General features: G+C 41.8%; 2 protein-coding genes across 15 annotated transcripts in view; one reads left to right on the forward strand and one right to left on the reverse strand.

Moving 5' to 3' along the window:
• The window catches only part of BRCA2 (BRCA2 DNA repair associated), a 59,446-nt gene that overhangs the window by 35,659 nt on the left and 3,837 nt on the right, over positions 1-19,950 (forward strand). For 6 of the 7 annotated variants that reach the window (XM_084842980.1, XM_084842984.1, XM_084842985.1 and 3 more), the window contains 10 exons: positions 26-219; positions 2,739-2,926; positions 3,919-4,089; positions 5,157-5,514; positions 5,945-6,100; positions 6,214-6,358; positions 11,916-12,034; positions 12,780-12,981; positions 13,733-13,899; positions 13,981-14,119. In XM_084842980.1, the coding sequence (XP_084699106.1) occupies positions 26-219; positions 2,739-2,926; positions 3,919-4,089; positions 5,157-5,514; positions 5,945-6,100; positions 6,214-6,358; positions 11,916-12,034; positions 12,780-12,981; positions 13,733-13,899; positions 13,981-14,119 (1,839 nt within the window). The remainder of the gene's footprint in view (positions 1-25; positions 220-2,738; positions 2,927-3,918; positions 4,090-5,156; positions 5,515-5,944; positions 6,101-6,213; positions 6,359-11,915; positions 12,035-12,779; positions 12,982-13,732; positions 13,900-13,980; positions 14,120-19,950) is intronic. The other variant, XR_014789021.1, reaches the window with a different exon arrangement.
• N4BP2L1 (NEDD4 binding protein 2 like 1) overlaps positions 1-19,950 on the reverse strand; it is a 68,191-nt gene that overhangs the window by 20,292 nt on the left and 27,949 nt on the right. For 3 of the 8 annotated variants that reach the window (XM_084842989.1, XM_084842988.1, XM_084842990.1), the window contains one exon: positions 5,158-9,279. The exons of 2 other annotated variants lie outside the window; for them this stretch is intronic. In XM_084842989.1, the coding sequence (XP_084699115.1) occupies positions 6,980-9,279 (2,300 nt within the window). In that variant the 3' untranslated portion in view covers positions 5,158-6,979. Of the gene's footprint in view, positions 1-2,724; positions 2,841-2,935; positions 9,280-19,950 lie in introns of those variants that run through there. 3 more of the 8 variants (XM_084842993.1, XM_084842992.1, XM_084842999.1) reach the window with 3 other exon arrangements.

The following is a 19,950-nucleotide window of genomic DNA, read 5'->3' on the forward strand; positions in this document are numbered from 1 at the left end:
ATTTGATAAGTATTTTTCTTAACAGATTTAGCAAAAACAGTAGCAAATTTTCACTATGCCAGAAATCTACAAGAAATGAGAATTATGAAGAAACAAAAGCAAAGAATTCGTCCACAGCCTGGCAGCTTATATCTTGTGAAAATGTCTTCTGCTCCTTGCAGAATTCCTCTGAAAGTTGCAGTGCAAGATAAATTGCCTCGTTATTACTTCAGTGAACAGGTACGTACACTGTATGGCCCGTTTGGACAATCTTGTCTCACATTATTTGCCTACACACAGACTGTGTTTGCATGTCACAATAAGCCATGGTGGTTTTTAAACTACTCACAGTAGCTTATAAATCATCATGTCTTATCATGTCATTTGTGAGCGGTTTTCCCCTGCCAGGGTGGCTTATTAAACCAAAATAAGCCACTCTGATAAGCCATGGCCTGCAGTGAGGTTTATTTAAACCTTTGTGGCTTATTGTGTCATGTGGTGCTCCAGAGTGGCTTAAAGAGGAGTTTAAAGATCGCCTACAAAGTCGCTTGGGAAGAGCGATCAAAACTGCTGCCACCGCTCTGCTCCAGGCGGCAGATCTCCGTTTCTGAGATCTGCCTAGCAGCCAGGTACAGATAGCCAATGACAAAAGCTTGAAACCCCCCTGAAACACTGAAATAGCAGTACTGTGCTACTGCAGCATAGTGCAAAGTAAAAACAAGGAGCTGCTTTGTATAGCGCCAGTCACCCTATATCCCAAGTGCACAACCGCAAAATAGCGCTACAGCGACATAGTGAACAGTTAAAAGAACGAGCTGCTCTTTATAGTGCCAATCGCACTATCTCCAAGTGCGCAACTGCTAAATAGTGAATGGGTGAAACACTGCTACTGCAAAATCGCTCTACTGCAACACAGTGCACAGTGGAAAAAGAAGCCTCTGTCAAAAGCATGGTACTGCTGGTGGGGGAAACTAAAGGCATGGGGGAGGAAGGGATGCAGGGTTTTGATAGTGTATTGGGTGCCTCCCAGCTAGGGGTAGCTGTGTATGAAGATTTGTCCCGATCCTGCAAACTTCCAAAGGTTTATAGAGGCCATCCCCTTTTAGGTGCTCCTAGGGTTTTTGCTCCTTTGGGTAGCTCAGAGATAGTAACTGCGATGTGTGGGCAGGGAGTGGTATCTAGTGCAAAGGAAGCTGGGATACCATCCCAACCGAGCAGGAGGACTGTAGAGGGAGGATGGGTGAGCCAGGGACAGTAAGCTACACACAGTAGCTCATTTGTCTGATCATATGGGGGATGCAGCTTATAAGGTACAGTGAGTATGTTATAAACCACCACGGCTTAAAGTGATGTGCGATTCCACACACACGCAGCCTCTTTGTGAGTCAAGCAATCCAACCAGGAAGGTGTGATCACAGTTTCCTGTTCCATCCATACTGGGAAACTATGGTTACCAGCTTCAGAACAAGCCAGCCTACTACATCTACTAAACCATAGTTTGAAGTTTAGGAGGCTGCTTGTTGCGAAGCTAGTAAGAATGGGCGAGTTCGCACAATTGAGTAAGCCGTTGTGACTTAAATTAGCCACGGTGGCTTGTTTAAATCGGCAGTGCATGCTGGGCACCATTAGCCTAATTACCCACCCAGGCATAGCTTGTCATGCTGCCTGAACCATGGCTTGTTTGAGGGGTAAACAACTCTCAATCCAACAACAGGCCATCAGTTTTTTGCAGGTTACTTCCCCCTCAAAGAAGCTGTGCTGCCTGGGTTCATACAACACAACAAGCCATGCCCAGGCACGTAATCAAGGAAATGGCCACAGTGGCTTGTTTTGGTCATGCAAAACTTGTCAGTATTTTGGTAGGCATGTATTTATGAACTTCTGCTTTGAAAGGAAAGATGACAACATTTATATTTTAGTAGTTGTACAAAATGACTAAAACAAAACAGGACAGATTTAATGACACAATGAGACAAAATTATTTCTTTTCACTGATTTCTGTGGTTTCTTGTCAAGCTAGTATCAAAGGCTCTTCACGGTAGCCAGATTACTGGATGCTGTGCCTGGTGCTGAAATTATTATTGTTGATTACATTCTAATGCATAGGGATAATTTGCATGCACAGTGTGCATGCAGCATAACTGGTTATTCTAAAAAAGAAGCAAAAGCTTCAGAACTCCTCCCAGTCATGCTGGAGGAAGATAGGGTAGGTGGGAGTACACAAGCCCAATACTTGCTGCAACTTGTTCTGGTAACAATAAACCATGGTTTGTTATTTGGTCCAAAGAAAGCCCTGATCTGACCATCAAGATACCTTGATCTAGGATCCCTAGAGCTTGAGCAGACATTATAACGTTCATGGCTGCCTGATTTCAAGGGGCTCTTTCTACAAAACCTTGAATTCTTCCATGAAAGCCCGATCGTGGAAGAAGATGTCAAATGTGTGACTGTACATCTAATTTGTTAGAATACAAATAGCACATAGTTTGAGACCTGATTACTGTGTATCACCTTTCTTACTGGACTTTAAGGGGGCTTAAAAGTTACAATTCTAATATTCAGTCTTCAAAGAATTGTTAATAGAGCGCTTTCCATAAAGAACCCAAATCTTTGGAACTTTGTTGCCCTTGACTTCATAATCTTGAATTCCTAACCTTCAAGAAATACAGTTAATCATTTCTAAGAAATGTGTATTGATGTTCAGGTAACTGACATGTTTAATAACACTAAAGTATTCAACCTGTCTCTTACCCTTTCAGTTGTATGCATTTGGCATTTCCAGGCAGTGCATAAAAATTAACAGCAGAAATGCAGAAGATTTTCAATTTATCATCCAGGATTTTTTCAGTAGAGAGTATTTTCTAGAAAGACATGGAATACAATTGGCTGATGGAGGATATCTTATTCCTAGCGATGAGGGAAGGGCAGGAAAAGAAGAATTCTACAGGTACCTGTTGGGGATTTGCATGTTTATTGTATGCAACTTGTTATTAAATGTTATAGTTATGAACTATGAGTGAATGTTTTAATGTTGCAGTACAGAACTTTTTCAATTTTGCGATGCAAAGTAAATTCAAAGAAACTGTTTCTATTTAATACATGAGAAATTCCAAAGTGGTGTACTCTATAAACCTCTCTGGGAAACTATAATTAATAGGAACAGGACATTGCAGATAATTAAACGAGGTAGAATTGTATTAAACCTATAAAAAACTAGCCATATGCTTTTTTGGAAAAGTTATCTTTAATACCCTTCAAAAGCTCCTTAATCGCTACTTCACTTGAAAACTCTGTGATTGATTGATTGATTGATTGATTGATAGATAGATAAAGAATTTTAGTACAGCCAGTTACAATTTATTGCTACAAGTTACTCTTACTGTAAGAAGAGTCATTAGTGCTGTGTGTTGATATTCATGCTAGAGATGCTTTAAAATTATTATAATTATTTTGCTGCTATCTTCGTAAGTAATTTCTAATCCAAACATAAATAGAAGGCCACGATTCAGCACTTTTAAGTCCAATTCATTTTAATGGAGAAGGGTTATGAAGGAAATTAAAAAGGTTTAACTTTGGCTGAATTGGTGCAGGCGTAAGGTTTCTGGTTGTTTAACAGTGGTTTGGAGCTATCTGTGGCTAGAAGAAATGTTGAGACAAATAACACAAGCATGGTGAGATCCAAAAATAAAAGGGGAAAACATTTGAAGATGAACACAGGAGGCATTCCTGAGTTCCTAACCATGGTTAGGATCTCAGGAATGCCAAGTTCGTTATGGATCAGGCTTTTGAGGAGACCTATTAAAAATAATCACCAAACAGGTATTTAAAAAGTGTAGTTCTTATGGTAGTTACCATTTTGACGGTAGTAGTTTTGTATGTTGGTAACTTTAAAGGCTTGTTTTCTAATAACTTGATGGATATTCTGATAATTTTGCACAGGGCTTTGTGTGACACACCTGCTGTTGATCCAAAATTAATTTCTAAAGCCTGGGTGTACAACCACTATAGGTGGATCATATGGAAACTGGCAGCAATGGAAGTTGCATTTCCAGAGGAATTTGCCAATAAATGTTTGACACCAGAAAGGGTACTACTTCAACTGAAGTACAGGTATAATACAGCTTAAGATTTGGAATGTGACTCTTCTACATTGTTAAGTCTATGACTCTTGACATACACAAAATTTTAATTTTTTTTTAGTTTAAAAATTATTTCTACAGTTACATATATCTCTTTGTTGTTGTTGTTCAGTCGTTCGGTCGTGTCCGACTCTTCGTTACCCCACGGACAATAGCACGCCAGGCCTTCCTGTCCTGCGCTCTCTCCCAGAGTGTGCTATCTAGCCATCTCATCCTCTGCCGTCCCCTTCTCCTTTTGCCTTCAATCTTTCCCACCAGCATCAGGGCCTTTTCCAGGGACTTTTCGCATTAGGTGGCCAAAATATTTGAGCTTCAGCTTCAGTCTCTGTCCTTCCAATGAGCAGTCAGGGTTGATTTCCTTTAGGATGGACAGATTTGACCTCCTTGCAGTCCAGGGGACTTGTAAGAGTCTTCTCCAGCACCACAGTTCGAAAGCATCAATTCTTCGGTGCTCAGCCTTCCTTATAGTCCAGCTCTGACAGCCATACATTACTGCTGGGAAAACCATAGCTTTGATTATATGAACCTTTGTCGGCAAGGTGATGTCTCTGCTTCCTACTGTGCTGTCTAGGTGTGCCATAGCTTTCCTCCCAAGGAGCAAGCGTCTTTTAATTTCATGGCTACAGTCACCATCTGCGGTGATCTTGGAGCCCAAGAAAGTAAAATCTGTCACTGTTTCCATTTCTTCCCCTTCTATATGGCAGGAAGTGATGGGGCCAAATGCCATGATCTTCGTTTCTTTAACGTTGAGTTTCAAACCAGCTTCTGCACTCTCTACTTTCACCCTCAACAAGAGGCTCTTTAAATCCTCTTCACTTTCTGCCATTAGGGTGGTATCATCTGCGTATCTGAGGTTGTTGATAATTCTCCCGGCAATCTTAATTCCGACCTGTGATTCAACATACATCTCTGCTATCACAATAAAATGTAGTTTTGTTCCTTAAAAGTGAGCACTATTATTTTAGCAGGAAACTGCCTCTTAGAAATGTTTTTCTCCCACATCTAATTTGAAGCCATTGTATTTTTTTCTTTTGAAAGATATGACGTGGAGGTTGACAAAAGTCATCGGTCAGCCATCAAAAGGATAACAGAGAGAGATGATATTGCTGCTAAAACAATCATACTGTGCATCTCTAAAATCATATCATTAAATGCAAATATGTCTCAAATCTGTGGTAATAAAGCCACTGCTGAGGAAGGCAAAAAAGAAGTGGCAGTTGTTGAAGTTACAGATGGCTGGTATGCAATTAAGGCTGTCTTGGACCCTCCTCTTCAATCACTGTTGAATAGACAGAGGCTGACTGTAGGCCAGAAGATAGTTGTACATGGGGCAGAACTTGTGGGTTCTCAGGATGCAACCACTCCATTGGAAGCACCAGAATCCCTTATGCTAAAGGTAAAATTAAAAACACTTTTAATTAAGTAATTATATTTCAAGCTGCTACTATTTCTTTGTATATTGCTTTAGGAATAGATGGTGGATTACAGGGGAAAATGCATTCTACATTGGTTCCAATTCCCTACCCCTTCCTTGTTGTATTTGTCTTACAGATTGTAAGTCTATGGGCTAGAACCTTTTGTTTTTTAAAAATTTTGTACAGCACATATGTCTGCCAGTACTTGAACTTCTTATTGAGGATCCCCTGATAAGCTTCCACAAACTCCAAGTACAGACTGAAAGTGTGTGTAGGCTATCTATTAAACTTCATAAATTGTAAAGTTCATTTGCTTGCAGAGTTTAACCAAAACTATACATAAGAATCTACAGAACCACTGGGCCACTTTGTAGCAACTACGTTTGCAGACATTTAATAATGTTGTTTTAGATTTCAGCTAACAGTACTCGACGTGCTCGATGGTATGCCAAATTAGGATATTATCATGATCCCCGGCCATTCTCTTTGCCTTTGTCATCACTCCTTAGTGATGGTGGGACTGTTGGTTGCATTGATGTCATTATTCAAAGAGTTTATCCCACACAGGTAGAGTACTTTAATATAAAATGATTACTTTCAGTCATTTCAACTAATTTTCTTGTGATACAAAACTAAAACTAAGTAGGCGGCTACTAATTTTCAGTGAATATTTATTGCAGTGGATGGAAAAAATATCAACAGGGTCCTATGTGTTTCGTAACTGTCGAGCAGAAGAAAGAGAAGCTGCAAAACATGCTGAGAACCGCCAAAAAACCTTAGAAGCATTGCTTGCAAAAATACAAGCTGAATTTGAAAAGAATGAGGGTAAAATATCAACACTGTTTAACTATTTTTTGACCACTGACCATAATGTCTGTTATGGTTTGGAGACATATTTTAATTTATACAATAATACACTCTGGTTTGTGGATCCAGAGGTGGCCTTCTGCATATGCAGATGTCTTCTGTTCATGGCAGTATGTGTTGCACTTCACACTAACGCATTGCATAAGAAAAGCGGAACTAAATTGAAAAATTGATTTGCTTTACAACATCTTGCAAAAGCATGAAAACTGCTATAGAATTTACCTGTTCTATCACTGTGCAAAATTTACACAGGTGATTACAGAACAACACTAGCAGCTGTTTTCCTTATGGTCACAGTTCTTTGTATCTAATCTTATAAACACAACTGAATTTCTTTGATATACCCTTTGAGGCTTTGGTAGATTTGTATATTTTCTTCTTAGTGGAAATTCCTCAAAGATTTTTAAGACAATCTTAAATAGTAATTTTATACCCATTCCTGTAATATGCCTAGACATATTCTAAATTGGCAATTTTCATTGTATTTTTATTATCTTTTCTTGACTTGTCATCTCATTAATGCCACTAATAGCAGCTATCCAGCAGTGGGTACCAATGTGTGATTGGAAATCAAGTGGTTTAGAAACACCTGTAAGTGGCAGAGAACACGCTAAGTTTGTTGTAGTTCAGTCGTGTCCGACTCTTCGTGACTCCATGGACCATAGCACGCCAGGCCTTCCTGTCCTGCGCTCTCTCCCGGAGCATGCTCAAGTCCATATTCATTGCATCAGTGATGCTATCTAGCCATCTCATCCTCTGCCATCCCCTTCTCCTTTTGCCTTCAGTCTTTGCCAGCATCAGGCTCTTTTCCAGAGAGTTTTCTCTTCGCATTAGGTGGCCAAAATATTTGAGCTTCAGCTTCAGTATCTGTCCTTCCAATGAGCACTCAGGGTTGATTTCCTTTAGGATGGACTGATTTGACCTCTTTGCAGTCCAGGGGACTTGTAAGAGTCTTCTCCAGCACCACAGTTCGAAAGCATTGATTCTTCGGCGCTCAGCTTTCCTTATAGTCCAGCTCTCACAGCCATACATTGCTACTGGGAAAACCATAGCTTTGATTAGACGGACCTTTGTCGGCAAGGTGATGTCTCTGCTTCTTACTATGCTGTCTAGGTTTGCCATAGCTTTCCTCCCAAGGAGCAAGCGTCTTTTAATTTCATGGCTACAGTCACCGTCTGCGGTGATCTTGGAGCCCAAGAAAATAAAATCTGTCACTGCTTCCATTTCTTCCCCTTCTATATGCCAGGAAGTGATGAGGCCAGATGCCATGATTTTAGTTTTTTTAATGCTGAATTTCAAACCAGCTTTTGCAGTCTCCATTTTCACCCTCAACAAGAGGCTCTTTAGATCCTCTTCGCTTTCTGCCATTAGGGTGGTATCATCTGCGTATCTGAATTTGTTGATAATTCTCCCAGCAATCTTAATTCCGACCTGTGATTCATCCAACCTGGCGTTTCTCATGATGTACTCTGCATATAAATTAAATAAGCAGGGCGACAATATACAGCCTTGTCGTACTCCTTTCCCAATTTTGAACCAATCGGTTGTTCCATGTCCAGTTCTTACTGTTGCTTCTTGACCCTTGTACAGGTTTCTCAGGAGACAGGTAAGGTGGTCTGGTATTCCCATCTCTTTAAGAATTTGCCACAGTTTGTTGTGATCCACACAATCAAAGGCTTTAGCGTAGTCAATGAAGCAGAAATAGACGTTTTTCTGGAATTCTCTTGCTTTCTCCATGATCCAGCGAATGTTGCCGATTTGTTCTCTAGTTCCTCTGCCTCTTCGAAACTCAGCTTGTACTTCCGGTAGTTCTCGGTTCACATACTGCTGAAGCCTAGCTTGTAGGATTTTGAGCATAATCTTGCTGGCATGTGAAATGAGCGCAATTGTACGGTAGTTTGAACACTCTTTGGCATTGCTCTTCTTTGGAATTGGAATGTAAACTGACCTTTTCCAGTCTTGTGGCCACTGTTGAGTGTTCCAAATTCGTTGGCATATTGAGTGCAGCACTTGAACAGCATCATCTTTTAGGAACTTAAATAGCTCATCTGGAATACTGTCATCTCCGCTAGCTTTGTTGTTAGTAATGCTTCCTAAGGCCCACTTGACTTCACTCTCTAGGATGTCTGGCTCAAGTTCCGTGACTGCACTATCATGGCTATCAGGGACATTCAGATCTTTCCTGTATAGTTCTTCTGTGTATTCTTGCCACCTCTTCATAATGTCATCTGCTTCTGTTAGGTCCCTGCGTTCTTTGTCCTTGATCATGCCCGTCTTGGCACAAAACGTTCCCTTGAGAGCTCCGATTTTCTTGAAGAGATCGCTAGTCTTTCCCATTCTATTCTTTTCCTCGATTTCTTTGCATTGTTCATTTAAGAAGGTCTTCTTGTCTCTCCTTGCTATTCTCTGGAACTCTGCATTCAGTTGGATATATCTTCCCCTTTCTCCCTTGCTTTTCACTTCCCTTCTTTCCTCAGCTACTTGTAAAGCCTCATCAGACAGCCACTTTGCTTTCTTGCATTTCTTTTTCCTTGGGATGGATTGAGTTGCTGCCTCCTGAACAGTGTTACGGACCTCCGTCCATAGTTCCTCAGGCACTCTGTCTATCAGGTCTAATCCCTGAAATCTATTCCTCACCTCCACTGTATATTCATAAGGGATATGATTTAGGTCATACCTGAGTGGTTTAGTGGTTTTCCCTACGTTCTTCAATTTCAGCTGAAATTTTGCGGTAAGAAGCTCATGATCTGAGCCACAGTCAGCTCCAGGTCTTGTTTGTACTGACTGTATAGAGCTTCTCCATCTTTGGCTGCAAAGGACATAATCTGATTTTGATATTGACCATCTGGTGATGTCCATGTGTAGAGTCGCCTCTTGTGCTGTTGGAAAAGCGTGTTTGCTATGATCAGCGTGTTCTCTTGGCAAAACTCAATTAGCCTTTGTCCTGCTTCATTTTGTACACCAAGGCCATGCCTTAACACACTAAGTTAGAGAATACTTAATAGCAATCAGTCCTAATATGCTCAGTAAGCAGTGAGCAGTAGATCCTGCATATGATAAAATATATGAGGCAACATCAGGAGGGATACAGTTACTTCCAATGAAAGGCAGGTCCACTGAAACACAGTACCTATGTTCCTCCAACTTGTATCATGTTCTGTTCACATTAGGGATGTCAGAGAATTTCGCCACGAATCTCGGGGAGGCCGAATGCCAGCGCATTCGGCCTCCCGAAATCGGTGGCGAAACGGTCTGCCGCAGGATGGGACTTACCTTGGGCGAATCTTCCTGGCAGCAGGGGCTCCGGTGGCGGTTCGGTGGCGGCCGGTCTTCCGACCAGCTGCCACCGCCGCCATTTCCAGTTAAAAAAAAAAAAAATACATGATAGGCTACGTAAATCTTTACGTAGCCTATCACGGCTAGATTTTTTAAAAATACCGTGATAGGCTACGTAAATGTTTACGTAGCCTATCACGGCTGATTTAAAAGAAAAAGAACAACGCGCGTATGCAAATGGCGGCGCCCATGGGTTTTTGCGTTCCTTATTTTGACACGTCTTAGTCTACGTAAACATTTACGTAGACTAAGATGGCGAAAATAAGGGGAACGCAAAAAGCGTAGCGTCTACGCTATTTGCGTTCCCCTTATTTTCGCTGTCTTAGTCTACATATTGACTAAGACGGCGAAAATAAGGGGAACGCAAATAGCGTAGACGCTACGCTTTTTGCGTTCCCCTTATTTTCGCCATCTTAGTCAATGTAAATGTTTACGTAGACTAAGACGTGTCAAAATAAGGAACGCAAAAACCCATGGGCGCCGCCATTTGCATACGCGCGTTGTTTTTTTTCTTTTAAATCAGCCGTGATAGGCTACGTAAACATTTACGTAGCCTATCACGGCTGACTGCAGGGACGCAAACAGCGGCGGCTACAGCTGCCGCCATTTGCGGACCCGGCCAGCCAGGATTCGGGGGGGGGAGGGACGGAGCGCCTCCCCCCCCGGCCAGAATTTCGGGGGGGAGGGACGGAGCGCCTCCCCCCCACCGCCAGTCAATTTCGTTAAAAGGTAAGTGACTTTCGTACATCCCTAGTTCACATACAAACCAAGTTTCCAACATACAGGACTCAGTTCATGAGTGCTCTCGTCTATGGCCACAATAGTGTTACTATTGCAGTCTGTGCCTCACATGGTGCTGCCACCGAAGATTTAAAACTTCAATGTGGAATGTGCTAATCAGCATCCCAATAGGAATGAGTTACAAAAGGTGCATACCACAAAGTGGTTGGACACAAGGGAGAGAAGCTGAGGTCCCTGTTTTCAGGGGTGGGCTACTTTGGTTGGGCTGGGGTGGAGGAGAAGTTAATGATGGGAACTAGATGGGTGAGATACCATTGTCTGTCTTGTGCCCTGCTGCTGCATCAGCCAGCCTCCTCTCCCAACCAACAGGGGCACCTTGGGGGTGGAAGCCCACCTGAGTGGATTTCAGAGACAAAAGGGAGGGCCTTCCCAAACCTGACCAGTTGCTTTCCAACCTAGGGGGTAAGGGGTGTCCCCAGCCAGTCGTGTCCGACTCTAGGGTGCGGTGCTCATCCCCGTTTCTAAGCCGAAGAGCCAGCGCTGTCCGAAGACGCTTCCGTCTACCCACCCAATTTACCCACCCAACCTACCCACCCAATTTTCACTGCGTTAACATATGGTATTAAGACATTCTTCACACTGCTATGGACCCAGGATTAGCCATGAGTTGATGGGGCTGAGAAGGAATTTTACCCAGGATCATGATAGACTGCCTTTGATCTTTGGGTATTTGCCTTCCTCACAGCCTTCATCATCCCCTAATAGTAAATTCAAGTTATTCCCCACAGGAAATTCTGCTTTTGTAACAATTCCAGCTATATACTTCACTGGTGGTGGTGGTGGTGGTATTAGACAGGATACTTATTCACTAGATGACTGGGGAGGGTTAGACTCCTACTCCCTCATTCAGAAAGGCCCCCTCAGAGCTATGGGGCATGGGTTACACCAACCCAGGTTCTTACCCCATGGCCACACTTCCAGATGCACAAGCGACAGTTGCAGGAGCAGTGCCAAGTTGTCAGCAGCTATTGCTGTCTACCTTCTGGCATTGCCCCAGCAGGCAGGCTGGCTCAGGCATTTCTGGCAACATCTGGGTCAGCCAGAACAAGATGCTGGCTGACCCATGACCCTTGCCTTTCCACGCTGCAGCTGCATCCAATAAAGTTGTAACCTGTTCTTGTATCCACTTCCAGAGTGGATAAAAATCAATGATTTTTAAAAAATTAATTGGATTTTTAAAAATTTAATCTTAAAAAAAAAATCATATTCCAGTTCTGGAATTGTTACTAGGCTTATCTGGGCTGGATTTTGAGTGTGGAATTGTTTCATTATCGTTTTAATTAAATCTAATTTTACTCTATTTTAATGTAGTCTTTAGTCCTCTTTATAGTTGTTATCTGGAGTGGGTTATAAATTTAAGCAAACTTCTTACAAATAGATGAAGGCAAAAGAGTACTGCGATCCCGTGCATTAACAAGGCAGCAGATTCGCTCTTTGCAAGATGGTGCAGAGCTTTATGAAGCAATTCTTAAAGCTGCTGATCCAGCTTACATGGAGGTAAGGATGTGTTTCAAGTCCTAGAATTATTTATACTCTTATATCAACATAATGGCATCCCTCACTATCTTTAAACCATGTCTTCTAGAGCCAAAAATGAAATGAATTTAGGACAAGTTGGGGTGGATGTATGTGTGTGGAGAGAATTAGAAAATAAATACCATCTATATGAATGCCAGTTTCTGGATTACTTCTCTTGCCCATGTGTCCTCCTGGAGTTTGATAAGGTAGAAGGATGAGAGTGAAGTGTTTAGTAGAATTTGAAATTAAATTTAAGATAGGCTAGTTTCTGGTGAAGGAATATTGTTAATTTATTTTCCTACAAAGTAGGAAAATAAGAGCCAGTTCATACAAGAACCTGGGTTTGTAGAGCTCGTGAACGGAGCTATTGGCAAGATGCAAGTCGGACATTCACACTAGAAACAAACAAACAAACAAAATAAGAATCATTGTGATGCTGCTTTTATTTCTTTGAATGTTTGAACCAATTCGTAACAATTCAGTTAGTGGCCATGACAGAAATTTCATTTGAATTTTTGTAGACATGACTTGATATAATAACGCCAGTACTTGATTTAGAGTTTTAGGTTCTGAAGCTGATACATGACAAGGTTTAAAAACTAAAAAACAAAAAGCTCCTTGTTTTAAAAACCCAACATATTTTTATGAAACTGGAACTTATAATAGGCTTTTTTTCTATATCTATTGATGAAGATATGATCAAATGTTACCATTGTGATTGCAGAGCTATTTCAGTGAGGAGCAACTAAAAGCTTTGAATAATCATAGACAGATGGTAAATGATAAAAAACAAGCACAGATAGAAGCAGAGTTCAGGAAGGCAGTGGAATCTGCTGAACAGGAGGAACACAGTTCCTGCAGGAGGGATGTATCCACTTTAATCAAACTACGAATTGTGGATTACAGAAAAGAAGAAAAAGTAAAAGGTTAGTAAGATTAGAATCCTAATCCTCTCTGAGTGGTACACAGGTACTAGAAAGGCAGGACAATAAATCTGTTTAGGTTTTTATTTGATATTTATTTTGTAACACCATCTATGTACGTTGTAAGCGATGCTATGCAAAGAGTAGATATGACAAATCCCTACCCCAAGGGGCTTACAAACTAAAACAGACACAGAAACTCAGAAGAAGGGGAAAGTGAAGGCATGAGTAAGCAGAGGAAGAATATGTGATTAAATGTCATATCTCTTGATTATCTGAATTAATTTTATGTCCCCCATGGAACTCTTTGTACCTGTTTCACTAGGGGGTAGTATCCAGTGCTGCCTCTGTGCCAGTGGGACCCACCGCCAGCACAACAGGAAGCTAGCGCTTCCTAGAGCAATCCTGGAAACAAGCCAAAATGGTCATTTCTGGAATAGAAAAGGTCAGCGGACCTCACAGAAGGGAACTCTGCTGACTTGTCCTGTTCGGAAATGAGCATTTTGGCTCATTTCTAGGATTGCTCTAGGAAGCGCTAGCTTCCTGTTTAGCCAGCAGTGGGTTTGGCTGGCACAAGATAATCAGCAGAGGTGTCCCGGCAGCATTGGTTATTGCCTATGTAAATACTAACATTAAAAAAATCAAAATAAGCCTCAGTGTTCTTGGCTAGCCCAGATGTAAATGATTCTGTACTTCATATGCTTCCTGAAGGATGGCCTATGTTGAAGGCTAATATATTAATTTTACGTTTTAGAAATTATATTAAACATCTGGCGGCCATCATCAGATGTCTGTAACATTTTAAAGGAAGGAGGTCGGTATAGAATCTTCCAGTTAGGTGCATCTCAGTCCAAAAGCAAGTCTGAGGCTACCAATATACAGCTTACAGCTACCAAGAAAACTCAGTATCTGCAGCTACCAGTAAGTATTATGACCTGTAAATGTGAATTAAGCTAAAAGTGTAAGTAACCTTTACAGTGTCATTGTTCAAAATTCTATTAGGTCTCTCAAGAGATCCTATCACAAGTTTACCAGTCAAGGGAATCTCTGAGGTTCAGCAACCTGTTGGGACCCTCTTTCCGACCGGCCTGTTCTGAAGTGGATTTAGTGGGATATATAATTTCTCTTAGGAGAGGAACAGGTATGTTGCAAGCAGTGCTCAGTTGTATTGTCTGTTTAAACAGATCATGTATATGTTCTCAGTCTAAATCTTTATTAGGCTAGAGAAAAACCAAATATGTTTTTAAGTATGTTTTATATTTTTAAAATTTTATAGAAATCAGATTTTTAAAATTAATTTTTTATACTTCCGCTATTGTGTATCTTTTAAAAATTAGCTGGTTCCCAATTACATTTAATTCTAATATAAGATGTTAGAGCCTATACTTCTAATCCCAACATGAAACCATGGATTTTTTTTTATATTTAGAAAAGGAACCAGAGGAAAATATTTGAATTTCAATGTAAAGCATTATAAATGACACAATAGCTCATGTATTATATTTATTATTGTGGACTTCTCAGGGACTAGCAAGTCTTCATATGATCTATGAGGTACCAAGCTGTGTCTCAACAGAACCATCCAGTGGCCACACTTGAATGAACTAGTACTTCTGAATTGGGGGTATGTGGCCTGAGTACTCCCAGCAGCTGAGTGGGCAGGAAGCTTCAGTCTGTTTCCCGCCTCCCAGCTGAGCAGAGCAGAGCAAGCTGCTCCAGCTGGTCCAGGGACTACAGAAGCAAGCAAGCTCCCAGAGAGCGAGCAACCAGAGTGAGTGGACAGGGGGAGCAAACAGGAGTTGGCCAGGGGAGGTCAAGGGGGAGGCCCCTAACATTTTTTTTCTCTTTTTTAACAAACATTTTTTTCATTTATTTGTCTTGTTACACACACTTCCACACCAGTGGGACTCTGCTTTTAACCTCTACTGAGTGGAGGAGCAGGCACAGGCTAGTCTAGAACAATCACAACACTAGACACAAAAAGGGAAAAGAGGCTATGGAAGGACAAGACTCTCCAGTGGTGGTGACCTGCAAGGTGTGTGCAATGTTTGTTTTCTTGCCTGAGAACAACATGGCCTACACCTGCAACAAGTGCAAGTTGATCACGCTGCTGGAAGAAAAAGTAAATGGACTCGAGCGGCAACTGTCGACCCTCTGGGGAATAAGAGAACACAAAGAGTTCTTGGACAAAATGGGAGAACTACAGCAGCAAAAGGAAGACCAGAAGCTTGAGGAGCAACAGCAAGATGAGGCAGAAGTGGGAAATGCTGAGGTGAAGAAAAATGGAGTATACTCCTTGGAAAAGGGTGACAGTTAAGAGAAGAAGAACTAGACACCACTCTGCACCAGTGGAGCTGTGGAACTAATTCCAGGTACTTGCGGATGAGACTGGAGGACAGCCTGCAGAGGAAGAATCACAGGGGAACCTAAATGAGAGTGAGCAAGAGGCTGAAGGTCAGTCAAACAGAGGCGATGAAACTCAGGCCTACAACAACAAGAAGAGAAGTGTGGTAGTAGTGGGAGACTCCTTGCTGCGTGGGATCGAGACCCAAGTATGTCGCGAAGACCCGTGGACTTGCTAGGTATGTTGTCTCCCGGGAGGATGGATTAGAGATGTGACTGAAAGGTTGCCTGCACTCATAAAGCCCACTGACAGGTATCCCTTTCTTCTCATCCATGTGGGAACAAATGATACTGCCAAGCGGAGCTATGAAGAAATCACGTCAGGCTTTGAAGCTTTGGGAAGGAAACTCAAGAACTTTGGAGCCCAGATAGTTTTCTCATCCATCCTTCCAGTAGTTAGAAGAGGGATAGAAAGGGAACGAAAAATACTCCGGGTGAATGACTGGCTACAAAGGTGGTGCTGACGAGAGAGATTTGGATTCTGGGACCACGGGCTATACTTCCTGGAAGATGGGCTGTTGGCAAGGGACGAGCTGCACCTCACAAAGGATGGGAAGAATGTGTTTGGCCACAGCATGAAGAACTTCATCAGGAGGGCTTTAAACTGAATCCTACGGGGAAGGGAGATGCAAAGTTGGGGGTAACAATGGACAAAGGCGCATGCACCACAACGGAGAGAACAGCTCTAATAGCTCCCAATAATAGTCTTCAGACACATGTAGGAAAAAAGCCAGACTATAAAGCACATGGTCTTCGATGTCTATATACTAATGCCCAGAATATGGGAAACAAACAGAACGAACTTGAACTCCTAATACAAGAGGGAAATTATGACTTGATAGGTATAACTGAGACTTGGTGGGATGACTCTTATGACTGGAATACAGCAATTGAAGAATATAACTTGTTCAAAAAGAACAGGAGGAACAGAAAGGGAGGTGGGGTTGCACTGTATGTGAAAAATACGTATCACTGCACAGAAATACAGGAGGAGGAGCTTGGTAGCCCCATCGAGAGCATCTGGGTTAAAATAAATGGCACAAAGAATAAAAGGAACCTGATGGTCAGAGTCTACTACCGACCACCCAATCAAGGAGAAGACGAGGATGAAACTTTTGAAAAGCAAATTGCCAATGTTTTAAGGAAGCATGATGTAGTAGTAATGGGGGACTTCAATTTCCCTGATATTTGTTGGGAGACAAATTCTGCAAAACATGGCCCCTCCAGGAAATTCCTGACTTGTGTGGCGGATAACTTCCTCCTACAGAAAGTAGAGGAAGGAACTAGAGGATCGGCTGTCCTTGACTTGATCCTAACCAACAGAGATGACTTAGCGGATAAAGTGGCAGTTACAGGAACTCTGGGGGAAAGCGACCATGTTGTACTTGAGTTCTTGGTTCTAAGGGAAGCAGAACGTGAGTGTAGTCAAATGCGTACCCTGGATTTTAGGAAAGCTGATTTTAATAAACTCGGAACAATGATCAGTAAGGTCCCATGGCAAGCGACTCTAATGAGAAAAGGAGTCCAAGATGGGTGGGAGCTTTTAAAAAAGGAAATTCTCAAGGCACAGTCACAAACAATTCCAGCAGGAAGAAAAGGTGGAAGACAATAGAAGAAGCCAGTGTGGCTTCACAAAAAGCTTAGGGATGACCTGAAAACAAAAAAGGACACATATAGGAAGTGGAAAGAAGGCCAAGTAACAAAGGAAGAGTACAGGTAGGTAGCACAGAATTGCAGGGATGGCGTCAGGAAGGCTAAAGCTGAGAACCAGCTGAGGTTAGTGAGGGATGCTAAAAGCAACAAAAAGGCTTTCTTCAGCTACGTGCATAGTAAAAGGCAGAGGAAAGAAATGGTGGTTCAGCTATTAAATAAGGATGGCAAAATGATAACAGATGACAAAGAAAAGGCAGAGGTGCTCAGTTCCTACTTTGGCTCAGTCTTCTCCCAAAAGAGGGTCTATGATGCCCCTGGCAAAGGCGGAGTACAGGCCGAAGGGGCGGGATTGCAGCTTGAGATCGATAGGCATATGGTCAAGGAACACATAATTACTTTGAATGAGTTTAAATCTCCAGGGCCAGATGAACTGCATCCTAGAGTAATAAAGGAACTGGCAGAAGAACTCTCAGAACCGCTGTCTATTGTCTTTGAAAAATCATGGAGGACGGGTGAAGTGCCAGATGACTGGAGGAGGGCTAATGTCCCTATCTTCAAAAAGGGTAAAAAGGAGGAACTTGGGAACTACAGACCAGTCAGTCTGACATCAATCCCTGGGAAAATTCTGGAGCAGATGATAAAGCAATCCATCTGGAAGCACCTTGAAAACAATGCAGTGATTACTCGAAGCCAACATGGATTTGTCAAGAACAAATCCTGCCAGATGAATCCGATCTCATTTTTTGGATCAAGTAACCTCCCTTGTGGACCGTGGGAATGCTGTAGACATCATATACCTCGACTTCAGCAAAGCTTTCAACAAAGTGCTCCATGATATCCTGATGAGCAAACTAGCTCCAAGTGGGCTAGATGAAACAACAATGTGGTGGATCCACAGTTGGCTACAGAATCGGACTCAAAGAGTACTGATCAATGAGACCTTCTCAAACTGGGGAGAGGTAACGAGCGGGGTACCGCAGGGCTCAGTCCTGGGCCCAGTGCTCTTCAACATTTTTATGAATGACTTGGAGGAGGAGGTGCAGGGAATGCTGATCAGATTTGCAGATGACACAAAATTGGGCGGGATAGCTAATACTTTGGAAGACAGAAACAAAATTCAAAGTGATCAGGATAGACTGGAGCGCTGGGCAGAAAACAACAGAATGACATTTAATAGGGATAAATGCCAAGTTCTGCACCTAAGAAAAAGAAACCAAATGCACAGTTATAAGATGGGGGATACATGGCTCAACAACACTACAAGCAAGAAGGATCTTGGAATTGTTGTCGATCACAAGCTGAATATGAGCCAACAATGTGATGTGGCTGCAAAAAAGGCAAATGCTATTCTGGGCTGCAGTAATAGAAGTATAGCTTCCAAATCCGGGGAAGTACTAGTTCCCCTCTATTCAGCACTGGTTAGGCCTCATCTGGAGTACTGTGTCCAGTTCTGGGCACCTCACTTTAAGAAGGATGCAGACAAAATGGAGAAGGTTCAGAGGGCAACAAAGACGATCAGGGGACTGGAAACAAAGCCCTATGAAGAGAGACTGAAAGAACTGAGCATGTGTAGCCTTGAGAAGAGAAGACTGAGGGGAGATAGGATAGCGCTCTTCAAGTACTTGAAAGGTTGTCACAGAGAAGAAGGCCAGCATCTCTTCTCGATCATCCCAGAGTGCAGGTCATGGAATAATGGGCTCAAGTGACAGGAAGCCAGATTCCGGCTGAACATCAGGAAAAAACGTCCTGACTGTTAGAGCAATACGACAGTGGAACCAATTACCTAGGGAGGTAGTGGGCTCTCCCACACTGGAGGCATTCAAGACGAGGCTGGACAGCCACCTGTCAAGGATGCTCTGACTTGGATTCCTGCATTGAGCTGGGGGTTGGACTCGATGGCCTTGTAGGCCCCTTCCAATTCTATGATTCTGTTTTATCTGCTATGTATTCAGTTCTCAAATTCTGAATATGTATTCCTTTGGTAACCAAATAAGTATATTTACACTTAATCTCATGGGGAAACACTGGTCAGTCCAGTAACTACCAGCCATTTCTGAAAAGTTCAAGGTACTTAACATCTTCCAAATAAGTAATCTTGCTTAGTGTTCCTGCACTTTTACCGAAACAGCAAAACAGAAATCTATAATTGACTTTTTTGGTCAACGTGGGTATAATTCTATAGTGCAAAAGCCACGTGAGCTGTATGAACAATGGCTTTGGGTTACGTTCCTAACTAGTATAAAGGCTCAATTTAGTTGAAAAGCAGTATGTTTTAATTATTGAAACAAAAAAATTATTTTTTGCCCTGAAAGGTGGTGCTGAAATAGTGGTAGTAGTAATAATAGTAGTAATAATGCAACTCAAATCTCTTACTATTTGAAAATCTGTATTGTTAAGGTCTGATGCCAATGGGGAGAACAGTAGGACAATCTTTCCCAACCTGGTACTCTCCAGATGTCTTGGACTAAAACTCCCATAATTTATTTGTAACCAGCCTTTCTACCAAGAAAATGACACTCAAAGCGACTTATAATCATAGATAAATGATCATGTTGTGAAGATGGGTGTTGTCCAGCACATGTAGAAAGCCCCAGGTTGGGGAAGACTGCAGTAGGAGATAATTGTTCTATATGTTTGTCCCTGACTTTAATTATAGCCATATGCATTTCATTTATTTATTATTAAACTAGTCCCACCTGATTTTCTCTGCCAAATTCATGCTATGAACAGAATACGTATATTAATTGATTTTTTTCTGTGGAATTAGAAGATGAAAATTTAAAAAATCTTGGTAGTATTTTCATTTGTACTTAGGCAATTCTTCCCATGCAGGAGTGTTTTACCATTTTTCTAGTTTTATTTACTTTAAGTTGAAGATCATTGTTTTTGTTCTTGTATGAATTAGCAGTACAAACA

This window comes from Heloderma suspectum, chromosome 3 (assembly GCF_057233095.1).
Source record: "Heloderma suspectum isolate Gila_16-S chromosome 3, 16-S_ref, whole genome shotgun sequence".
Lineage (NCBI taxonomy): Eukaryota > Metazoa > Chordata > Lepidosauria > Squamata > Helodermatidae > Heloderma > Heloderma suspectum.